At 35.8% G+C, this 24,875-nt stretch overlaps 1 protein-coding gene across 7 annotated transcripts in view; it reads left to right on the top strand.

Annotated features, from left to right (window-relative positions):
* ROBO2 (roundabout guidance receptor 2) overlaps positions 1-24,875 on the top strand; it is a 610,594-nt gene that overhangs the window by 443,523 nt on the left and 142,196 nt on the right. For all 7 annotated transcript variants that reach the window (XM_047875818.1, XM_047875814.1, XM_047875817.1 and 4 more), the window contains exon 6: positions 24,228-24,355. In XM_047875818.1, coding sequence (XP_047731774.1) covers positions 24,228-24,355 — 128 coding nt within the window. The remainder of the gene's footprint in view (positions 1-24,227; positions 24,356-24,875) is intronic.

The following is a 24,875-nucleotide window of genomic DNA, read 5'->3' as shown; positions in this document are numbered from 1 at the left end:
GCTCCAGTTTTATAAATTCTGCTGATTGGTGGCATTTATTAGCTACCTAGAAAACTACAAGGAAAATATATTAAAGGTGAAAAATATAAAGTATATAATTTCTATGGATACTCAATTTCTTTGGCCTATCAATTTCTATAGAAACATAAAATCTTACTAATTTAATAGATGCCGCTTTTGCTTTTAAATCATATAGATTTCTTTATAAATTTTTCCAGCCAGTTTGCCAAGCCTGAAAGTTACCTCTGATTTTTCTACCTCTCAAAGTTTGTATATGGTCAACATATTTTATTGTAGGCCCAGTGTAATAAGACATCTGGGTTGGGACTTTCAAATTTCACACATTATATCATATCAGTTGTGTACTGATAATAAAAAAAACCATCACTTGTGTAAGAAGATTATGTAACAAGAAAAGCATGTAGTTTTGAAGGACTTGTTATTTGCCATGCACTTTTGCTTTCCATATGTTAATTACACTAGTTTAAATAGTGTTCTAAAATATTATGATTCCTCATTTGAGAGCTATGGAAACAGAAGTTTAAGTAACTTGCTTCCAAAGCCACACATTACTACGTGTTAGAGCTAGGACTTAATTTAAAATCTTTCCAGCATAAAACATATATTTTAAACTAATGGGCTTTGTAATTATGTGATTATTAATTGTTTATGGACTTGAGCCACTGACTAATTTTATATTTGATAAAATTTTAGATAATCAGTTAGAAACTCTGTATCATGAATAACTTTATAGGAATGTTAAGTGTAATTTTTAGACCAACTTCATAAGCACACCTAGTGTCTTCGTGTTTTGGAAATCTATATTTGGACCATGTCAAAGTTACCTTCTTGGAAGCTGAAGATATAGATTTCTGTTTACAAACAGAATTAATTAGCAACTTTCAGAGGGATGCCAAAATGGTACTTTCTCTGTGTTTTCATCAAATAGGTGCTAATAGTTGCTGTTAACATAAAACTAATTGCCACCTAGGTTGAAGAGTGCAAGTTACCTCATCCTGTGACCACATTGGCCCATCTGTTGAGAATCTCAGCTCAGGGACAATGCAGGAACTGGCATCCAATTTGGGTTCTGGCCAGTGGTCAACTAACAAGCTGGGACGCACTTGGAATATGAAATGCCTCGAAGTCAAAGATGCCCATTAACTGGCAGCTCTTGTGTTGTGTCAAGGCAGAGCCAAGACCAGGTGCAGTTTGCAAAAGGATCTGTCTGAGTGCCACCTGTCATTGGCATGTGGGTGTTGTCCAACATAGAAGCTAGGGCAGGTTTGTTTCTTCCATCATAGCGTAGGATGTTAGAGAATTCCCTAGGCAGAGATCAGGATTAGGGCAGCATTTTACTTAGCCCAAATTGTAGGACAAGCCAAAGGGTTACCAAGAGACAGTCATTGTATCAAGACTCAGGTGGATATATTGGGTATTTACCATTGGAGACACACTTTCTAGTACCCTAGATTCTTACCTCAACTATACACAAAATATAAAAAGGAGAAAGTTGGAGAGCCTGATGGCTCAATCAGTTGAGCATCTGACTCTTGGTTTCAGCTCAGGTCATGATCTCACAGTTCATGAAAGCAAACCCCACATTGGGGTCAACGTCGGCAGCATGGAACCTGTTTGGGATTCTCTCTCTCTTAAAATAAATTTTAAAAAAAGGAGGGGTGCCTGAGTGGCTCAGTTGCTTGAGCATTCTACTCTTGGTTTTGACTCAGGTCATGATCTCATGGTCTGTGAGTTTGAGCCCCACATTGGTCTCCGTGCTGACATCACAGAGCCTGCTTGGGATTCTCCCTCTCCTTCTCTCTCTCTGCCCCTCCCCAGCTCTCTCTCTCTCTCTCTCTCTCTCTCTCTCAGAAGAAATAAATAAATAAATTTAAAAAATAAAAAAAAATTAAAAAGAAAGTTATTTAATTGACTATTTTAACACAAATCCTTGCCTTCATATGACAATTTGTTGTTCGAATCACTTAGATGTTTTTTAATCACCCAGGGGTTTTTCTTAAGATATGGTTCTGATTCATTTTTTGCCGTTGCTGTTCTTAATAAGTTGTAATTGCAATGTGGGCTTACAAGGTAAAGTTGAATTTAGGAGACTAACAATCTTATCCCAGCTCTGCAAAAATGCATCATACTGTTTTAAATCATTTACATAATATGTTGAGTACTAGGGTCTACACCTGCAAAATGTGCAAGTTGGATTGGATGGTTTCTGTGGTGCCTTTAAATTCTGAAATGGCATCATTCTGTGAATGGCAACAACTCAAAACACTTTAAAAAGTATAGCATGTTTTTATAGGAGGGAAAAAAAAGCAAATTTGACATGGATGGGCCTAATGACGAAAAGTAAAGTTACTCATATAACCATTTATAACTGATAACTACTTTTTTTATGTTTTGCATATATGCTATCAGATTTTTATGTATATATGGACATTTTTTAAAAATTTAAAATTGCCTTTGACCCTGAATGCCTATTTAGGTTTGTATAGGAAAAGGCTAATATTGATTCAAAAGAGTTGTTTTTATTGCATTTTCCTTTCCTATAAATATAATGTTAATAACTATATTTACATCATACTTACTCTATATCATACCTATTCTAGGCGTTTTACATGAAAACATTCATCCTTATGGCAACCGTATGATATAAATACTATTATTATTCCCATATAACAAATAAAAACATGAGACGCAAAGAGGGTAAGTAAGGTGAAGTCAATCATCTAGTAAGGTATCTTGGATGACTGGCTTCAAGGTCCACAATCTTGACCATTAACTAGAAGTGCTAAGTGGGAACAATTTTTTTTTTCCATTCTCCATTTGGGATTATACATTAGGAAAAAAACAGCTTAGTAAATGCTTGCCTATTAGATGGTCACAAAATACATCTGTGTAATAAAGTACATATTAATGCTTTTATAACTTTTATCATAATGGCACTTATCAGTACTATATAATCCATTATATTGTATCAAATAAATAAGTTTGCATCATTTAAAAAATATCATTATTTCCTATAGCCCACTGAAACGAAGTTTAAAGCAATTCTGTCTTTATCATCACAGAATATTTTATTTTAATATAGTATTGTATTCTTCTTACCACGGTATCTGGAAATAAAAATGAAGTCACTGGTAATTCAAATGAAGCTAAAGAAATGCCTGCTGAGAGAATTAAATAGTATAGGTATATAAATCTAGAACAATGAACTTTTCTAGAGCATGATAATGTAATTCTTCTTTTCATCTGCATTGTCTCATGGCACTTAGGCAATGGTTAATTTTACTAAAAGAGCATTATTTTATATTTTCATGAGAATATTTGCTTATTAACAGTTCCATAGGCAGTTATGTGTTGGCTGATAGTTCTGATATCTAAAGTTTTTTTTAAATGTTTATTTATTTGTTTATTTTTGAGAGGGAGAGAGAGAGAGAGAGAGAGAATGCACATGTGGGGGGGGGAGGGGCATAGAAAGAGAGAGGGGAGAATCCCAAGCAGGTTCCACGATGTCAGCACAGAGCCAATGCAGGGCTCAATCTCACAAATTGTGAGATCATAACCTGAGCCAAAATCAAGAGTCAGCTTCACCGACTGAGCCACCCACGCATCCCTGACAGGAATGAGTCTTTCTAGACTCTATATTTCCTCAAGTGTAGAGCTATCATCATCATCATTATGGTTATTCAAATCAATTATTCAAATCAACTGGTATGAATTGAAAGAGAAAGAGGAAAAAAAAAAGAATAACTTGAGACCTAGTATTACAATAACATGATGAATGAGGGGTATGTCTTCCTTAGTGTGTGAAGGAGATACAGTTGTCAAAAAAAAGATACAAAAACCAAATGCTTTCAAAGCATTGTAAGAACATACCCTATTCCACAGAATAGAATCAATTATTGAAGAAATCTACTTTAGTTGGTGCATAGCATCAACTCATTGGAGCTTCATTCTCAAAGGACCTATTTAGGCGTGGGGGCTGCTATTGGGGCACAGTGAACCTTTGCCAAGAAATTAAAGTACTAGAAGTCTCTTCTGAGAAGTGATTCGTCATATAAATCTATAGGATAGACCTGTGACAAGATCTCAGTGCGGAAATTTTGCTGATCATTCTTAAGATTATTGTGACTGTTACAATTATATGACCTACCATAATACCTTTCAACTAATTTCATCAAATGTATGAGTGTGTGGTGCCTTTATTAAGAATACCTGGTTAACTATCACAGCCATTCATACAACTGGCACTTTCTGTAAAATATATGTTTGATGGAAGCTATAAATACTTCATCCATCAACCCACATTTTCTAAAAGTTGTGTTCAACATTTATACCACAAATAATAGAAGCAAAAAAGTCAATCAGGACTCTTAACCCTTATTTGAAGAATTTTATAAAGAGAGAGAAAGAAAATATTTTTAACCTTACTATGAACACAATTTATAGCAAGATGGCAATTCTCTCAAAGGAATAACAAATATCTCTAATGTGAACTAATAAAATGTTACATTTCAAAAATTCAAAAAGAATCATACATATTCATTGCACATTTTTAGTGTTGCTAATGCAACAAATTAAAAAAAGATGAGTTTGTTCTCAAGGATTTGAGGGGAGGGTATGAGATATGTATAATGTTAATTACTAAATAAAGCAAACTATTTAAAAAAGCTATGATATACAGACTCTTTAGAGTTGCAGAAAGGAAAAGCTGCTTTAGTCCCATGTGATGTTAGAGATGGGTCTGGAAAGGAGAATAGAATTCTCATAAGTGGAGCTGCAAAGAATATTCCTAGAGATGGAAGCAGGATGAAAAACCATTGGTGGCGGAAAGAATATGCCAACAATTAGTGGTTCCGTTTGCCTGGAGTGGAGTGGAGTGGCACTTAAGGCCAACAAGGTTAGCGGAGGCTTTATTATGAAAGCCTCTAATTCCAAGTAAAGTGTTTTATACTGAACACACTATGAAATGGCGATTCACTGGAGCACATTCAATACAAATGTGTCTTTGTCTCTAGGTTTAAAAAATTGATTCTCAAATTTTATGTAGGGTAGTTTGGAGTAGAGAATGTTCAGAGGTAAGCATACCTGGTAAGAAGTTGCTTAAAAGGTAGTTAGGGGATTCTTTTGGGTTATTTCCTGTGAATATATGAAATGGCAATAAAAAGAAAGGTTGTGTTTTGGGTTTTTTTTGTTTGTTTGTTTTGTTTTGTTTTTCCTTAAAGAGATAGATTCTATGTCAGGATTCATGGGGAAAGAAGGGATACAAGTAATACTGAGGTTTATACCTTGGGTGCTGGATAAGAAGTGTTGTCTTTATTAAATACAGAAGTCAAAATATTTGTTTAACCCAACTATTATTTTTAGTCCTATAATAACATTATAAGTCATTGAATTCAAGTTGGAATTGTTTGTAGGATCTGACAATACTTTCTCTGAATGAAGAAGAAAAAAAATTGCTTGATCAAATATAATGTCATCTATGGAAAATGATTTTTAATGTCAGAGATGTTAAAATAGAAGAAATGTGTATCTTCAAATTGACTATGGGACAATAGCTAATTTTTCAAGTGCTTTACATGTAGATAACTCATTTGATCTTCACGGTTTCTTCATGAAACAAGTGTTCTTATCATTTTTATGTTACAAAGGAGGAATCTGAGGGGCAAATTCAAGTGGTAGAGATTTGAACCCAATTAGGCACATTACCCCTCAAGTCCACTGTCTAAACTACTTCACTCAAATAATTCATCTTTTTTTTTTAAGATTTTGTGTTTAAGTAATCTCTACACTCATTGTGGGGCCCCAACTCGCAATACTGAGAGATCAAGGGTCGCATGCTATATCGACTGAACCAGCTGAGTGCCTCTAAAATAATTTATCTTTACAGGAAATTGTATTAAAATAATAAAGAGTATGGTATTTTTTTGAGGGCCCACTGATTTTATGCTAGGTGCTTGTACAGTTGTAATTAATCTCCCCAATAGCCTTAAAGTATGAATCACCTCCCCCTCTTTTTTTAAGTTTGTTTATTTGGGGGGGGTAGAGAGAGAAAGAGAGAGACAGAACAAACTGGGGAGGGACAGAAAGAGACAGAGAGATACTGAATCTGAAGCAGGTCCAGGCTCTGAGTTGTCAGCACAGAGCCCAATGCAGGGCTCAAACTCAAGAACCCTGAGATCATGACCTGAGCTCAAGTCAGCCGCTTAACAGAGTGAGCCACCCAGGCACCCTATGAATCCCTTTTTTTTAACAGTGCAGGAAAATGAAGCTTAAGGACAATGAGCACAATGCTCAAGGTCACAGGACCTGAGGGTAGCAAAACAGGATGCAAACCGCAGGTCTCTCTGACATGAAAGCTTGCATTCATTTCCCATTTGTATCTTAAACACCCTTCATTCCATTTTTTTTACTCAATAGCCGTTGGCTTTTTTTTAAATTTCTGTGTAAGCGAAAACAGTGTTAGTCTTGTTATTGTAATTGTTTGTTTCTCTGTCTCCCAACTCCACTTGCCATATTTATCTTCATTCTTAAATGTCCAGCCCTGTATCTGCTATGTGGTGCTCACCAGACACTGTTAGTGCAGTGGTTCTTCACGAGGGCCAGCTTTGCCTCTCCCATTTACAGAGAGACATTTGGCAGTATGAGGAGACATTTTTGATTGCTGCATTTGGGGAATTAGGTACTACTGTCTTCTGGAGGGGAGAGGCTAAGAATGCTGCTAAATGGCTGACTATACACAGGACAAGTCCCACAATAAGGAATAATCTGGCCCAAAAGTCCAAAATGTCACTAAGTGCTGTGGTCAAGAAACCCTGAACTAGTAGAAAAGATGAAGTAGGAATTGCTTACCTGAATGCTATTTTATATGCCTTTTAATTTTGTTTTTAATGTTAGGTGAAAATAATAGAATGTTGTTGAAAGAAATAGACCTCAAAGTCATTTCTTATTGCCTTGGCTATGAAGGTTATACCAGCGAGATGGACAAATAAGTGCCATGGCAAGACTTGACATAAATAGGTCATCACCAAATGCAAGAAGGTCCTTTGGTTCACTAATGACTTCAGATAAATGTATATTCTTGCATATTTTCTAGAATATATGAGGCATGAAATGTTTCTTTATATTTCTTGCTCATTAAATAGTTGCTGAATTGATAAAACTAGTTAAGAGTAGCTTAATTAGAGAAGTGTCTGAACCTTCTATTTTCAAATATATCTACCAACCTCTATGGTATGTTACACACTTAATGATGACAAGTGCCCCTATGTAGCTGTGTTGAATTTCTAAATTATTCCAGAAACACATTTCATGAGGAGGTTTTTGTGGGCAGAAGTAAAGAGGAGAGAGAGCCCTTTGAATCTTCCGAAGCACAACCCAAACTGATAATGCAGAACACTTCCATTCTACCTCAGCTAATGCTCCCTTCCAACACCAATGGAATCTTCTTGAAGATTGTTCAGTAAGGATCACAAGGCCACCAGATAGATGGCACATTTGAAGATCTATTTCACTCTGAACTTGCAGTCCCTTATTGCACAGTGTTCATTCTCGACTCATAAGAGTACAAGAAGCTGCCTGTCAAAAACATCTGGTGTAAGCTATGAATTTTATGGATTGTTGTGGATTTAATCCCCAAAATCCTTCTTCTAAATGAATGTAAAGTGGAGATTAATTTCTAACCAAACACACAATTATTTTCCAAACCTGATGTTACATTTCTTAGTCCTGTTGTAAAATCAAAATGCCTTGAATGAATTTAAGCCAATAATTATTTCTAAATTAAAGGATAATTTAACCTGCCTACACCACTTTATTTGTTCCAAAATGCTTTCCTTAATTGTGATTTATTTGCAATTTTTACCATAAATTTTCATGTTCTAATTAGTTACACAAACATATGGAAATAATACTAGTAAGTTTTAAAAGCATTTAAAGTAATGCATTTAAGGAATTGCAGATATTATTTTATTTGAATAAATCACAAGGATGGTTGCATAGTAAGGATAGCAATAAAAATAATTAAATAGGCCTTTCTGCTATGATGAGCTAAATGAAATTCTAATATCTCTAGAATGGTTTGAGTTTAATCTTATATGACTGTGACAGAAAGTAGAACATGATGCACGCACACACACACACACACACACACACACACACACACACAATCTCTAAACTTAAGGGATTTAAATTTAGTGAAAATCAGTATAAGATGATATTAAAAGCTCTCTGCAGTTTTGAAAACAATAATGTAATTAGCAATGATAGGTCAGTGCCCTATCTGCAGATAACACCAAAAATAAATAAATAAATAAATAAATAAATAAATAAATAAATAAATAAGAAAGAAAGAAAACCTATAGCAATCAAAACAAAATTTCTATTGCCAGACAAATAGTGAATAGCATGTCAATTAAAAAACACACACACACAGTTCTAATTTTAAGATTGTAAAATTAAGCCCTTTTATGTTAATGTTTGGTATAATGAAAAGATTATCAGTGATAAAAGACATATTATCATATAATTTTTATCTTAAAGATAATTTTTATCATAAAGATAATTTTTTCTTAAACTTTTTGGACCTCACTTTTTTCTTACTGATGTATGTTGAACTTGAGTTTTTTGTTGTTGTTGTTTTGTTTTGTTTTTGTTTTTGTTTATCTAGGCGACAGGTTAAATCACAGAACAAGGACAGGTGTGAGTAAGAGTATACTCTGTAACTGAGTATCTCCATTAAACTATGGATTGCTCCGGGGCCCTTCTAGTGTGTTGTTAATTATGGTATTAGTCAATGATTTGGAGAAAATGAACACAGAAAAACGTTTGAGATAAAAACTATGAGTAGAAGATACAATTTAAGTAAACTCAGTCAAAATTCAGGGAACTGAAAACAAAGTGAGTCTAAATGCTCAGAATGTGTCTTGTGTTGTCCACAGACACTCTATTATACAGATTTGGCATTTTGTTATCAGTGTTGTTTGATACTGGTGAAAAAATAGAACCTTCCTCTTCCTGTGTGTGTATAGCCTTAAATTAATTTTTCATGAACAAATTGGTCTTGACTACCTTTATTCACTGTACTGAGCTCTGAGGATACAACTGTGAACAAAGACATGACCGTGCCTTTGTGAAGCTTAAACCCTGGAAGCGTAGATAGATATCAACACATTGATTTTATACCAGTATAAGCAGAAGTAGTTAGGCTATAAGGAGGGAGAAATGGGGAGTGGGGAGGCATGGAGAGAAGTCCAGATGTGAGGACACAGCATATGCAGAGATGCAGAAGCAGGAGAGAACTTGAGAATTCTGGAGTGCAGTTGAGGGCTCAGGTATAAAGTGGGCCATAGTGCAAGGTGGGACTGGAGAGGTTAGCAGAGACTAGGTCAGGAAAGAACATACTGGGCAGGTTTAGAAGTTTGGATGGACTTTTCTCTAGAGAGCCAGTTGAGGGGAAATTGAAGCATTTGTAAGTCTACTCTTGGTATATAAAGAAGATGGTAGGAGTACCTGGGTGTCTCAGTCAGTTAGACTGGCTGAGTCTAACTTTGGCTCAGGTCAAGATCTGAGTTATTGAGTTACTGAGTTATTGTTTGGAGTGGCAGGGAGTATACTTCCTACATCCCTTCCTCTTCCCCACTTTCACCAACTCTCAGGAAAAAGCCAGATTTTCATTAAGACATGAAGTGAAGGTAAAATTCTGTGGGAGAGGATAAGGAAGTTTTACAGGTCAGTGAACTAGTATTCCAGAAGGCATAGTGAAAAATTTTGTGGAGGTGGCTACAAGATGCAATTGTGAGAGGTTGCATCCGTGGAGACAAAGCTCACTGTAGAAGTGAAAAATGAGAGAATAAGATAACAGGAGAAGATGGAAACGGGTGGTGACTAAAGACAACAGGCTGTGAACTTTACAGTTGTTCACAAGTACACCAAGAGAATTAATCCCCGGAGGCCCCATTGTCTGTCAGAGGAGTGGAAGATGGGTAGACAGGGGCACTCAAAACATGGCAGCAGGCTACAGTGATTAAAACTCGCAGGCACTTCTAGTTTGGGGTGAGCGGTGTGCTTTGGCCTTTCTGGAAGGGCTCAGCTGCAGTTCGGTTTAATTACTCCAGCTCCAGAGAGAGGCTCCGGTTTCAAGATGGTCGGCCGCGTCAGGGAACCCGGGAGTGTTCTTTGGGGCCTAGTTACCCTGTGATCTGAAATCTGCACTTCATTAAACCGATTATAGTATTTTTATCCTAGTGTGGGCATTTTTAAACATTTTTTGTTTGTTTATTTTCTCTCAGCTTTTCAGTTGGAGAATGTCCTGCTCCCTCAGCTGTGCTAAAGGGAGACTTGGTAGAGGGTTTTCCATCTATGGTCAGGCTGACAAGTAGGGAGCCACCTATGCCTCAGATGGAGGTAACGAGGAGAGCCTTTAGGGGAAGCCAAGAGAATCTAAAATACTGTTTGGTTATTTAGGGCAGAGTCAGATGCCATCATATTTTAAATTTCATCTTGGCTTTCAGTAGAGGCTCCCAGCACAGTACAGCAAGTTCTTTTCAGAGACGACTTTGCCTCTTAATATTTCCCTAGAAGTCTGAACTTCCACATTTTTTAATTTTCTTTCCCTTTCCAATGAATGTTGCATTAGTTTTTAATTTTTAAGAAGATACCTGCCCTTCATACTGTTCTTAGGTGCCCTGCCCAGAAACTCTTATGACCTGAATCCTGAAAGAATACGTAAATATTTCTTCCTCAAACTGCAAACCTCAGCTTTTAGAAGTGTAATACAATTACAATATAATTATAATATATAGTATTATGTATTGTATGTTATTATATATTATTATATATTATAATTAGGATGATATTAATAGTAGTATAATGATAGATAAAAAGGAGAATGTGATCCAAGTTGTCTGTAAAGTATAGAAAACTTGACTCGGTATCCATTTGCCAGCATGATAATGACCCACTGGGCTCATTTTGGCTCCCAGACTTCAATTGTTATTTAAGAGCTTAACTTCAGGATATACCTTAAGTATTAGAGAGTATGAAATTATCACCTGAGATTTAGGTTGCCAAGAGACGCTTACATGAGTTGCAATGACAGTTTCAAGTGTTGTCTGTGGAAGGATTTTGTTGTGATAATTGTGAGCAGAAAGATTGCTTTAGGAAAATTGAGCAACTTTTTCTATTTTTTCTGCTTTCAAGCCTGGACAGAGCAAAAGATTTAAATTTCTCCAAGAAAGTGTATGTTTTATATAGGAGTGCCTCAATTTAATGTTGTGAGTTGTTAACATATGCTTTTTTGAGCAGGTGAAACGCATCACCATGGGTTCTAAATGGCTGTATCTCTGTGTCCACTGGAATCCATGCTAGTGCTGTCAGTTAGTTGAGAAGTGTGTCTTTAATTATCAGTGAATGACTCTGAAAGATTCACGAGTAACTGTTACCCTAAAAATCCTTCTTTTTTAAAAAAAATTTTTTTTTCAACGTTTATTTATTTTTGGGACAGAGAGAGACAGAGCATGAACGGGGGAGGGGCAGAGAATCAGAAACAGGCTCCAGGCTCTGAGCCATCAGCCCAGAGCCTGACGCGGGGCTCGAACTCGCGGACCGCGAGATCGTGACCTGGCTGAAGTCAGACGCTTAACTGACTGCGCCACCCAGGCGCCCCTAAAAATCCTTCTTTTGAAAGCAGGGCAATAGCCTTTGCGATATTTTTATATGAAGTCTCCATAATTAAATTTGCATTGAATTATGGAACTATGGAATGGCCTTATTGTAGACATTTCTTCCTTTTCTGCAAGAGTCCAAAAGGTGTAGGGTTATCTTCAGCTATTTGGATTGAGTGCAAATATTTTGAAAATTGAAAACAGGGGCGCCTGGGTGGCGCAGTCGGTTAAGCGTCCGACTTCAGCCAGGTCACGATCTCACGGTCCGTGAGTTCGAGCCCCGCGTCGGGCTCTGGGCTGGTGGCTCAGAGCCTGGAGCCTGTTTCCGATTCTTGTCTCCCTCTCTCTCTGCCCCTCCCCTGTTCATGCTCTGTCTCTCTCTGTCCCAAAAATAAATAAATGTTGAAAAAAAAATTTAAAAAAAAAAAAAAAAAAAGAAAATTGAAAACAAACTTTTTTTTAACTCTCCTTTAGGGAGTAAAGTCATATTTACTTACCTAGACATTTGATGTTTCCTGGTTTAATTCATAATTTTTACCAATGGCCAACATAATGATTAATAAAGCAGATACATCATAAAATGTTAAGTGCTAATTCAAAACATTTGTTCTAAAATTAGAGCCAGACATCTCGTAGCGAGAAGTAGTAGGTGATTTCAAAAAGTAAAGATCTTGAGAAAATAAATTTCCTCTCCTAAAAAAACAAAGGTGCTTGTGAAATGAGAACAGCCATTCAGGAAGTTTTATTCGTGCAGAATCCTCACATAATTCAAGCAAGGCAATGAGATACACAGGCTCGAAATGAACCTGGTAAAATTCCACCTTGTAATAGAAATTGTGTTGTATTTTCTTTTGTTCTTTTCTCCTCCTAAATTCTAAGGCCACTGTGGAAAGCTTGGAAGGGGAGGTCCCTAAATTATCTGAATTGTGTTTACAAAGGGCAGAAAATCAGGAAAAGTTCCTATCCTAGAAGGTTACAATGCATTAGGGATTGCAAAGTATGAGAAATGTATGCGATGTGGTTATGTATAAAATGTTGCCAGTTCTCAAAAATTTTGTTTGGTATCTTCAAAGTAAACTTAGATCTATAGGCAATCTCCTCACTATCCATGAAAGAAATAAGAGATCCTTTACATTTAGAAGTGATTTTAGAGTATAGTACTGGTTTTTGAACATGAGTAACACTTTCACTTTTGAAACACTTTTAAGATTGATCATCAAACATAAGATCACGCATAAACAGAGCCTCGCACATACTCTGTTGTGTTAAGTATTAAAATAAATTTATTTTGTTTTGTTTATTATTTAGCTGAACATATGGTAATGGTTTTAACACAATTCAGTTTCCTTTTTTTTTTTTTTTTTAATTTGGAGGGAAAAAAAACAACACAAAAAACAGAGCTTCTTTTCCCAGTTTGTCACAGCTGGTTACCAATCAATCTCAATTCACGGTACAGTGATGATAGCACATGTTGTCCGGGGGCCAAATCTGATTGGGTTGCATTTTTCAGCAGTGTTCCATATCAGAAAAAAAAAAGGTATCTTTATGGTGAGGACTGTCAGCACATGATTGTACAACTGTCATTAATCAAACCTGGCAACAATGACTGCATTTATGTAAGTCTGAGACTGACAGATTTTTACAATCAAAATCACCCAATTTCTATTAGGATTTCCTCACTAGTATTTTTTTGCCCCTCTATTTCATTCTTTCCCCCCTGGTTTTAATTAAAGTCAGACAATACCGCCTACATGTTGATCATATATATTGTACCATATTTACAAAGTATCTCTTTTATACGAAGTATGCTTTACTTATTTAAAATTGATTCTCAACTATTTAAAGGGAGAACAAATCAAGGCAAAATTTAAGTACATTTGATTGTTTAATTAAAGAATGATTTTAAAGTGTGTGTATATTAGTAAACACATGTATGAAGCTCCTAGGATTATAGTTGGTTTTAGAGAAATATCGAGTAAAATATTAATAAAGTTATTTTCTGTAACTTTTTAAACTCTGGATATAAAATCACTGGTGCAGAAATGCACACCTGCCCAATGTGCACACATGCGCGCACACACACACACACACACACAGCAATAACACACATGTCAAATGGAAGGGGCGTGTCACTCTATGTTAGAAGAATAAATGTACTTGCTGCAGAGGACACTGATTCTAGTCTCTTTACAGCTCAAGACAACAATCTCAGAATCTTCTATAAAATGGTGTTTGGAAATAGGCAATTTTTTCTAAATCATTTATTGTTGTGAAACCGTGTATTAAACTCTTTTGTAAAGATCTCTCTAAATGTAAGGAGTTGTTTTCATAGTTTTGTGTATTACTCAGTCAATATTTACTTTGTCGGGAAAAATGATTATTTCTCCAATTATCCAATGCAGTAGTGAAAAGTATCAAGGAGATTACTATTGTGCACATCCCAGCTTATCCAGAAAGAAATACAAGAAATAAGGCCACATTTATTGGACCTGTGGAAATATTTGACATCCAATTGCTTGTGATATATGTAGTTTTTGGAGGCAATTTATTATCTCAGAGAAATCATGACCCATTAGAGAAAACAGAGGCTAGTAGTAGATAGTCATGACAGTTTTCTCTCTGATTATAATTGCCTCAATGTGTGGCCTTTGGAAAGGAAGTTTGTCATTTTTGCCTCACATTGCCTAAATGCGAAATTAGGAATGAACCACATATTTATTTCTTTTTCGGTTTTGAAGTGTTTGGGGATACAGTTTATTTAAAATCGGTTCTTGTATTTCTTAAGTTTTTGCAAGTAAGAGTTAATTTGATCACATTGTAAGTCTATCATTTCTCTGACCTCAGATACTTCTTACTGTAAAAATTGCTAAAGGTCATGATGTGCTTGAGTCCCCTGGGCTCATCAGGGTATGTTCAGGGTTCAGACGAGAAATTGCCACAGTGGTTGAGTGGTGTTGGGAGGAATAGTGTCCCCAGCTGTGCGGTGCACCGCTGTATTAGACCCATTGGGTTGGCAATGTAATAAAGGAGAAAAGGTGTGGACTTTGAAGTAAAATAGACCTTGACTTGAAAATCCAAACTTGTATATGAAGATATCAAAACTTTAAACAATATCAATTATTGCAGTAATTTAAAAACATCTGTGAGGCAAACACACACACACACACACACACACACACACACACACACCTTGCTTTCGTGCATAGTTCAGCCCACAAATAACCAAATTGCAATTATGAATTTATATTACCCAGTATAAATTTATGTACCCAGACCATGAGGCATTGACCATTTATTTATTGAACCCATTAAGGAAAAATTTATAGTAGCAGCTGCTATTTTGGTAGTATCCCCCATGCTTACTTTAATTTTTCTTTATAGATTTATACATCATGTTATTTTAAAAAATTGAATCTTGATGCTGTCTCTTGGTATGAAGTTCTAACCTCTGTAATATAGTTGATGAAAAATCTAGATTCTAAATTCACATACGGTCTAAATCTTTGCTACCAATGAATTTCAGCATTCTGGATAGCGAAGTGCTATTTTTCTAATCTTAAACTTAGGATATTAAACTACACTCAATTTTTTAATTATTTAGTCTGTCTCAGAATTTATTATCTGTTAGCTTCTTAGAATAACTCATTTCTGTGTATTTTATTCTAATTACATAATTAATTAGTACCCCCACCCACTTCACCTAGAGGTATTTAATTTAGGCTTCAAGTGTTCACCCTTAATATCGGTATACTGAATATTTCTATGTTTACCGATTCATGTTCTTCATGGTTTTCTCTACTGAAATAGTATTCTTCTAAGTTTCATTTTTACTTGTGAAGAGCTTAAATTCATGTACATCACATTTATGATTGTCATGTCTGCAATTCCTCTTGGGATAAATATGGAATAAAATTAAACATTATATCCCAGATTCTGCTATACTATATTTTATAAAAGCATATTTATTTTTTTAATGTTTATTCATTTTTGAGAGGCAGAGAACGAGTGGGGAGGGGAAGAGAGAGAGGGAGACATAGAATCTGAACCAGGCTCCAGGCTCTGAGCTACCAGCACAGAGCCGGATGCAGGGCTTGAACCCATGAACCGCTAGATCGTGACCTGATCCAAACTCAGAAGCTAAACTGACTGAGCCACCCAGATGCCCCTATATAAGTGTATTTATTGGGGCGCCTGGGTGGCGCAGTCGGTTAGGTGTCCGACTTCAGCCAGGTCACGATCTCGCAGTCCGTGAGTTCAAGCCCCACGTCAGGCTCTGGGCTGATGGCTCAGAGCCTGGAGCCTGTTTCCGATTCTGTGTCTCCCTCTCTCTCTGCCCCTCCCCCGTTCATGCCCTGTCTCTCTCAGTCCCAAAAATAAATAAACGTTGAAAAAAAAATTTTAAAGTGTATTTATTAAAAAGCTATATAGTTTGCTTTCAGTCAGGTTGAACTTTATATCTCTAAGTTTTGTATATCTCTAAGTTTTGTGGGGGAAATCATATTTTTCCTCCTTACCTACCAGAATTTTTATGAGGATAAATTAAAGAGTATATTTGAGAACACTATGCAAATGTATTTTTATTGTCATTGTTTTATTTTCACAAGACATGTGATTAGAAACCACCCTAGTTGCCAAAATAATGACATAATAAATTTGAAAGCATTCAGCAAAACACAAAGCTTTAACTCTGTTTTCTCATAGTCTTCACATTTATATTAGATATTCTAATAAAGTCACTTTATTTATTCTGTTGTAGGAAGAGAGCTTATTTTTTGATGTTTTTAATTTACAGAGGGAAATTTATGATGATAACATGTAAACCAAATGTCTAGTTGCTGGTCAAGATTTGCCATCTTCTTTATTTTAGGTTTGTCTCTTTCTAAAGTAGCATTTATATATTATATATCTTGAGTTCTTAAATTTATAGCATTATGTTGATATCAATTTAGCCTACATTTCAGAGCTAACTGCTGATGTATAAACCTAACAACATTACTATATTTCTTGATATATTTCAAATTAGTTCATCTTTCTGTTTTACTAGTAACCCTGCTAAGAAAGAACTACAGAGTAGTTTTGAGCATTTGTTGGGTGGTTCATCATTCATTCGATAAGCCTTCATTGAGCACATCCAAGATCACAGGTGGTATTTTTTAGGACAGGAGGTGAATAGTTTGGAGCAAGAGGGATTCAGTTCTTGTTTTCATGGAACATACATGCTCTTGAAAGGCAACAAACAAGCTAAAAACTTGAAAGAGTTATGTGCTTTAAAAAATAATAAAAGTAACAAAAGAAATAAAAAAAATAAAAAGAAAGAAAAGTAATCTTTTAAAGTTACTGGTGGTGGGGGGGCACCTGGGTGGCTCGGGTGGTTAAGCATCCAACTCTTGATTTCAACTCAAGTTGTGATCTCATGTTTTGTGATAATGAGCCCTGCACCGGGTTCTTGGCTGATGGTGTAGAGCCTGCCTAGGATTCTGTCTCTCTCTCTCTCTCTCTCTCTCTCTCTCTCCCTCTATCTTTATCTCTATGTCTCTGCCCCTCCCCTTCTTGCATTCTTGCTCTCTCTCTTAAAATAAATAAATAAACATTTAAAAAAATTACTGATGGGTAGAAAGCTACTTCACATTATTTGAGCAGGAAAGACATCTTTGAGGGAATATCTAAGTAATCTTGAAAGTCAAGAAGGACTGGCAATGGAAGATGTGGGGGAAGGACATTCCATTAAGTTGTGACAGCAACGAGGTAGTTATTTTAAACAAGGAAAAGAAAGGTCATGTGGTTAGAAGAGGGTGAACATTAGCCTTGACAGATAGGTAAGGAATCGATTATCTAAAACATTGAATATTATAGAAATTGGTTTTATTCTGAGTGACTTAATGAGAAGCCATATTTAGGTAGAATGAAATAATCATATTTAGGTATATCAACCAATGAATTTGTATTGATGCTCTTCATTCTTCTTAAAGCCCTTAGATTATATATCTGCTGCACATTATACAGTTGTTGTTACAAATATATGACCTAAAAATGAAATAATTCAGATGGCTTCAAGCAGGAGAGAGAGTGCACTTTCTGATTGGCACAGGAAGTAATAGGATTACTTGAAACTTCTGGAAGAAGTGTTTTATTTTATCGTTTATAGAAGATCATCTAATAGAGATGTTCAAAAATGAAAGAGATCATTCATCATAGGAATAAGTTGGAAGACTGGTTGGTAGATTGTGGCACACAGGATTCAAATGTTGATGGATGGTTGCAGAAGGGGAGCTTTTTAAAGTTTCTCTTGATGGAAAGATTCAGACGTTTTATATATATTCAAAATACTTTTAAATAAATCCATAATGCTGGTAATATTCACAATCTTCTCTAAGGCAAAGATCCAGTGAAAAATGAGAATTTAAAGACTTTGAGCACCCCAAGATATCAGAGAGTGTTCAAATCTGTTTTGTTGTTGTTTTTATGGTTGGTTTGCTGGTTTTGTGTGATGGGACCCAGAAAGACTAGTGTAGTTAGCAGTTATTTCTAATTGGCATAAGACAGCATGTCCCTCAGAAATGTGTGCATATCAAACTTTGGGACTGAGGAAACATATGTGTTAGCTGGAGAAGTCTTAGAGGTAGTACCTGGCATGTAGGAGAAATGTAAGTCTCCTTAAATGTTAGGATTTCTTGAATAAAATAATTAAAATTATTACATTTTTATTATAATTTTCTCAAATGTCAATGATTTTCAAAGGTAAATTGAAATGAGGCAGTGTTTAATGAGCATCTACTAATTCCAATGAATAAGCACTTTAATTTTTTTTAATGTTTATTTATTTTTGAGGGAGAGAGAGGGCAAGCAGAAGAGGGACAGAGAGAGAGGGTGACAGAATCAGAAGCAGGCTTCAGGCTCTGAGCTGTCAGCATAGAGCCCTATTTGGGGTTCAAACTTGTGAACCGTGAGATATAACCTGAGCCAAAGTTGGACGCCTAACCAATGAGTCACCCAGGAAGCACTTTATATAGGGAAGCACTTTATAATTAAAAATTATCCTGGGGCACCTGAGTGGCTCACTTGGTCAAGTGCGCCTCAGGTCTTGATATTACGGTTTGTACATTTTAGCCCTGCTTTGGGCTCCGTGTGGACAGTGTGGAGCCTACTTGGGATTCTCTCTCTCTCCCTCTCTTTCTGACCTTCCCCCATCCATTCTTTCTCTCTAAAAATAAATAATCTTAAAAAAATATCATGCAAAAACCTCTTTCTTCTCCAGCTTAATTATCTCACTGCAAATGGACCTATGACCTGGATACATGTACTCTCTGTACCTAGTTGGAATCCTGCAAATATTCTAACAAGAATCTCCATACCACCAGACCATTGTCCTTATCCAGACTTTTACAGCCTGTTACTAAAACCCTGTCTATAGTTAGAAAAAAAAAGTTTACTTACTATTTTCTGATACTAGCATGGTATCTTTGAAAGGTTGTCTCTTTTCTTAGTAGCTAAGATTAATTCAGTTTATTCCTCTAAGGTGTATTTCATTTTTCATTTTTCTTATGGAGACCAAATTACAATTATTGAGTAGAATGCACAATTACTTGGATCCCTGATGAAGGAACCCTTGGTAAACAAACAAACAAACAAACAAAAAACAATTAAAAATACTAAAACACTGATACAGTATCCCCACTACTATTCTTGGCTTTCTTAAACACTCCTTAAAAAAGTGAGAAATCTTAGCAAGTCTGTGTTTTCTGATTTGGGGTTCAAGTATTATGTAATCTGTAAGTTATAATTAAACACTTTTTAAAAAAAATATTTATTTATTTTTGAGAGATAGGGGATGTGCCCAAGAGCAGGGAAGGGACAGAGAGAGAGGGACAGAAAATCTGAAGCAGGCTCTGCACTGACAGCAGAGAGCCCACTGCAGGCCAAGAACTCATGAACTGGGAGATGACCTGAGCCAAAGTCAGACGCTTAACTGACTGAGCCACCCAGGCTCTCCTAATTACTTTTTCTTATTAAAGCAAGATATAAAACGCTCTGTCACTCTTTCCCCCATGTTGTTCCCTATATAATGAATTTATCTAACGTGAGGTAAAATTTGCCATAAGGTATAACTATGTTTGCTGAATGTGAAATTATATTTCTATCCAGGTGATATAGATATTGTGGCATATATCTCTTAAGTTAAAAATTCAACAAAGTATTTTACTGTAGGAAAGGGGTACATAAGGAGTGGAAAAAGCACCAGGTTGAGAGGCAGTGTTCAAGGTTTGAATTCTGATTTTTCTCTTATTAGTAAAATGACGTTGAGCAAATCATTTCACTCGACTAAGGGTCAGTTTCCTCATCTGTAAAATGACAATTTCTGGTTCAGAGGATTATTCTGAGTATGCTATGCAATAATGGATGTGTATTTTTGTGTTTTGTTTGTTTGTTTGAACTGTGAGGCAACATACAATTCATTATTTTTTTTCCTCAACGACAAATCATATATCATGGATAATATAAGTATCCTTTTATAAAACTTAGAATACTGGGGCACCTGGGTGACTCAGTTGGTTGAGTGTCTGACTTTGGCTCAGGTCATGATCTCATAGTCTGTGAGTTCAAGCCCCGTGTGAGGCTCTGTGCTGACAGCTCGGAGCCTGGAGCCTTCTTCAGATTCTGTGTCTCCCTCTCTCTCTGCCCCTCCCCCACTCGTGCTCTGTCTCTCAAAAGTGAATAAATATTAAAAATTTTTTTTTAGAATATGGTTTTCATGTGTGTTTGATCCAGAGAGGCCTTTATAGACACTCAAGATTATCTTCCTCTCTTTTAGCTTTTGATAAAAATTCAGAGTGCTGTGAAGCGACTTTACTAAGTTAAATAAGAGCCAGTAACAAAACTCTAAGCAGAATTCAGTGTTTTGAGATGAATTAGAAATATCTGCTAAATATTTTCCTGCATCTGTTGAGGGGATCATATGGTTCTTATCCTTTTTTTTATTAATGTGATGTATCATGTTGATTGATTTGTGAATATTTAACCAGTCCTGTATCCCAGGAATAAATCCTACCTGATCATGGTAAATGATTCTTTTAATGTATTGTTGGATCTGGTTGTCTAGTATCTTGTTGAAGATTTTTGCATCCATGTTCATCAGGGAAATTGGTCTGTAGTTTTCCTTTTTAGTGGGGTCTCTGTCTGGTTTTGAAATCAAGGTAATGCTGGCCTCCTAGAATGAGTTTGGAAGTTTTCCTTCCATTTCTATTTTTTGGAACAGCTTCAAAAGGATAAGTGTTACGTCTTCTTTAAATGTTGGTAGAATTCCCCTGGAAAGCCATCCGGCCTTGGACTCTTGTTTGTTGGGAGATTTTTGATTACTGATTCAATTTCTTTACTGGTTATAGGTCTGTTCAAATTTTCTATTTCTTCCTGTTCCAGTTTTGGTAGTGTATATGTTTCTAGGAATTTGTCCATTTCTTCCAGATTGCCCATTTTATTGGCATATAATTGCTCATAATATTCTCTTATTATTGTTTGTATTTCTGCAGTGTTGGTTGTGATCTCTTCTCTTTCATTCTTGATTTTATTTATTTGGGTCCTTTCCTTTTTCTTTTTGATAAATCTGGGTAGGGAGTTATCAATGTTGTTAATTCTTTCAAAGAACCAGCTCCTGGTTTTGTTGATCTGTTCTACTATATTTTTATTCAATCCTTGTATCCGAGAGCTTAGCATGTCACGCATAAATAGGCTAACTGTAGGAAGGATTATTTTTATTAGACATTAAATAGATTAAATACATCACCAGCACCTTTTCTGAAGCCATCATAAAATTTTTTTTTTCATGTTTTTAATTGGCAAAGTTAAGCAAAGAAAGTTTACATGCACTGTTACTCTTGTATGCATTTTAGCCCAGGACTTGTCCTCCTAAACTGTAAATGTAGCTCATAAGAAAACCCTACTAGACAAATGTGGCAAATTTGCAGCCTTGCAATCATTTAGATTTGGTTGACCCTTATATCAGTAAGAAATGAGATATTCATCATGTAATCAGCCAATATTTCCTGAACTCCTACTAGGTTCAGGTGTAATAAAACTAAAAATAAATAAAGTAATAAAATAGATAAAAATAGATAAAAATAAAATAATAAAAATAATAAAAAATAAGATGTAATAAAAATAGATAATGTGTATTGTGCTTTCTGTATCCTAGTTTTATGCATTTTATGTGTAATGTCTCCTTCAAAGTTCACTTCTACTCCATGAGGTAGTTGTTATTGTCAGCACCATTTTGCTAATGAAGAAAATGAGGCCCAGGGAATTTAAGTATCTTGTCCACTTTTACCAGCATAGGAGGAAGTAGACTCCTAGATTAGAACTCTGGCCTTTGGCTCCTGAGACTGTCCTCTAAACTACTCGGTTATGCTACTGGATGTTAAAAGCTCTGTGTTAGGGGCTGAGGATATAGCAATGGGTGAAGCAGACAGGATCTCTGCCTTCATCAAAATAAACAAATACAAAAAGTAAGCAAGTGCAGAATGATTGTATAGCAGTAGGTTTCAAGGAGAGAGTAATTACAGTTTTCTCATATAGAGATGGAAAGCTTCAAACAAGACTTTGATAAAGCTTTCCTAACAACTTATGACATTGTAACTCAGCAGAAGTTTAAATGAAAACATGCTGACAATAAAGTAACCATCATTATTGGAGGATAGAGGATCACGGATAGCTACGTTTAGTTGGCAAGACTCTTTCATAGACATTGCTTTTTGTCACGCAAAGCTCTATAAAACAGAGCTATTATTAGGTCTTACATTGCAATGAACATAAGCTATTATTCTTTTAGCTAAAGCCAGAAGTAGAAGAAATCTGATTATACTCATCTTCAATGCAAGCCTAAAAAGTTTGTTTTGTCCTGAAAGCAATAGGAAATCACAGCTAGTTGTGAGCAGACAGAACCAATTAAGGTAATATTTTTAAAATACAGCTTTATCTGCGTGATATATGTGAGGAAGAAAATCAATGTGATCAGTCAAAAGCTGTTGCAAAATTGTGTGAGTGAAATAACAAAGGCCATCAGTGAAAATCAAGAGGAAAGATCAGATATGAAAAGGATGATAATAGCTTTGTTCTTCTGCTTATGCAATCGTAATCTCTTAGAATCTAATAAGCATATTCTTATGAAAGCATTTCAACAGATTCATATTAAAATTTTATAATTCTTTTCTGAGCTACTGTGTTAGTCTACTTGTTAAAAAAATAGAAATGAGGGGCACCTGGGTGGCTCATTTGGTTAAGCATCCGACTGTTGGTTTCTGCTCAGGTCATGATCTCAAACCCCAAGATGTGGGTTTGAGCCCTGCATCAGGCTCTGCCCTGGCAGTGTGGAGCCTGCTTGGGATTCTCTCTCTCGCCTTCTCTCTCTGCCCCTCCCCTACTTGAACGTCTCTGTCTCTCTCAAAATAAATAAATGGGGGCACCTGGGTGGCTTGGTCGGTTAAGCATCCGACTTCGGCTCAGGTCATGATCTCACGGTCCGTGAGTTCGAGCCCCGTGACGGGCTCTGTGCTGACCGCTCAGAGCCTGGAGCCTGTTTCAGATTCTGTGTCTCCCTCTCTCTCTGCCCCTCCCCTGTTCATGCTCTGTCTCTCTCTGTCTCAAAAATAAATAAACGTTAAAAAAATTTTTTAATAAATAAATAAATAAACTTAAAAAAAAATAGAAAGTAAGCAAATAAATATGTGTGAAAGAGCTGAGGATGTGCATTTCCAAAAACCACTCCAGGGCATGTTGATATTTTAAGAGTTAATATTACTAATTAAAAAAAAAAACCCGGCTCCTTCTTAATTCTTTCAACCAGGTGTTTGTGTCAATTGGCCAACAAATAAGAGAAAAAATGCCTTTTAATATATTTTAGCTTTATATTCAAGATGCCCCCAAATTAAATCCGATATTTAAATGCAGCATAATTTACAAAATGTAGAATACAACTCACCGAGAAACTGAAATATACACTATTTCCTTATTATCTAAGAACTACCACGGAAAAGTTCAAAGTGCTTTTAATGCCTTTTATAGTTTTGATGCAGTAAGAGATGTATATGTGTATAAAGTATCGATCATTGATAATCAAACCGCAAGAGGTCACATATGAACTTAATGATCTTATTAGTAAAACCTTAAATCTAAGCAATTACACTTTGTTGCGGCAGCATATTACATGTGTATGTGTACATGTGTTTTGTTTTAGTTGAAATACAGGGGCGCCTGGGTGGCTCAGTCGGTTAAGCGTCCGACTTCAGCCAGGTCACGATCTCGCAGTCTGCGAGTTCGAGCCCCGCGTCAGGCTCTGGGCTGATGGCTCAGAGCCTGGAGCCTGTTTCTGATTCTGTGTCTCCCTCTCTCTCTGCCCCTCCCCTGTTCATGCTCTGTCTCTCTCTGTCCCAAAAATAAATAAAAACGTTGAAAAAAAAAAAAAGAAATACAGTCACAAAAAAGAAGAAATGAAGATGAAAACAGTGTTATCTTAATATAGCTGGAATGTTATTTAATAAGACCAATTCGTATTCTACACAGGTATGACATCAAAGATGATTATACTCTGAGAATTAAAAAGGCCATGAGTACAGATGAAGGCACCTATATGTGTATTGCTGAGAATCGGGTTGGAAAAGTGGAAGCCTCTGCTTCTCTCACAGTCCGAGGTAAGAAACATAAGATGGGAAATACAATTGAATCAGCAGACTAATATTTGGTTAAATTGGTAAGTGAACTCCCAGTCAAAATAATAGCTGATACTTTTCTATTGTTTTTTACTAAAATGTATAGATTTTGTGTCCTTTCTATTATTAATTGAAATAAAATTACTTTCAAATTTGGTTCAAAGGGATGATTATTTGAAGCGATTTTTTAATTTAATGAATAATAGTTAATATGGTTTAAAAGTAAATCTTAAGAGTAGAAAAGATTTATACTAGTCTTCGTGGTCCCATCGCTTTGAAGTATTTACTGCTTTTAAGTGTTAAAGTTTCAAAGGTACTCTGTTTTCTGTTTACTAGTTTGTCGGGTTTATACTAGTAGAGTACTACTTTGAAATTCGTTTTATTTCAGCATCCAAGAAGCAATTAAAAACAATAAAACTGGTACTGCTTGCAGGGTGGAAAATGGATACAAATGAGCTACCGCATTGAGAAAATCTGATTGAGAGAGTGATTTGTGAAGTTC

The sequence above is a fragment of the Prionailurus viverrinus genome, chromosome C2, assembly GCF_022837055.1.
Source record: "Prionailurus viverrinus isolate Anna chromosome C2, UM_Priviv_1.0, whole genome shotgun sequence".
Classification (NCBI taxonomy): Eukaryota; Metazoa; Chordata; class Mammalia; order Carnivora; family Felidae; genus Prionailurus; species Prionailurus viverrinus.
The sequence above is the reverse complement of the archived record's forward strand: the minus strand, read 5'-3'. Positions and strand labels throughout refer to the sequence as shown.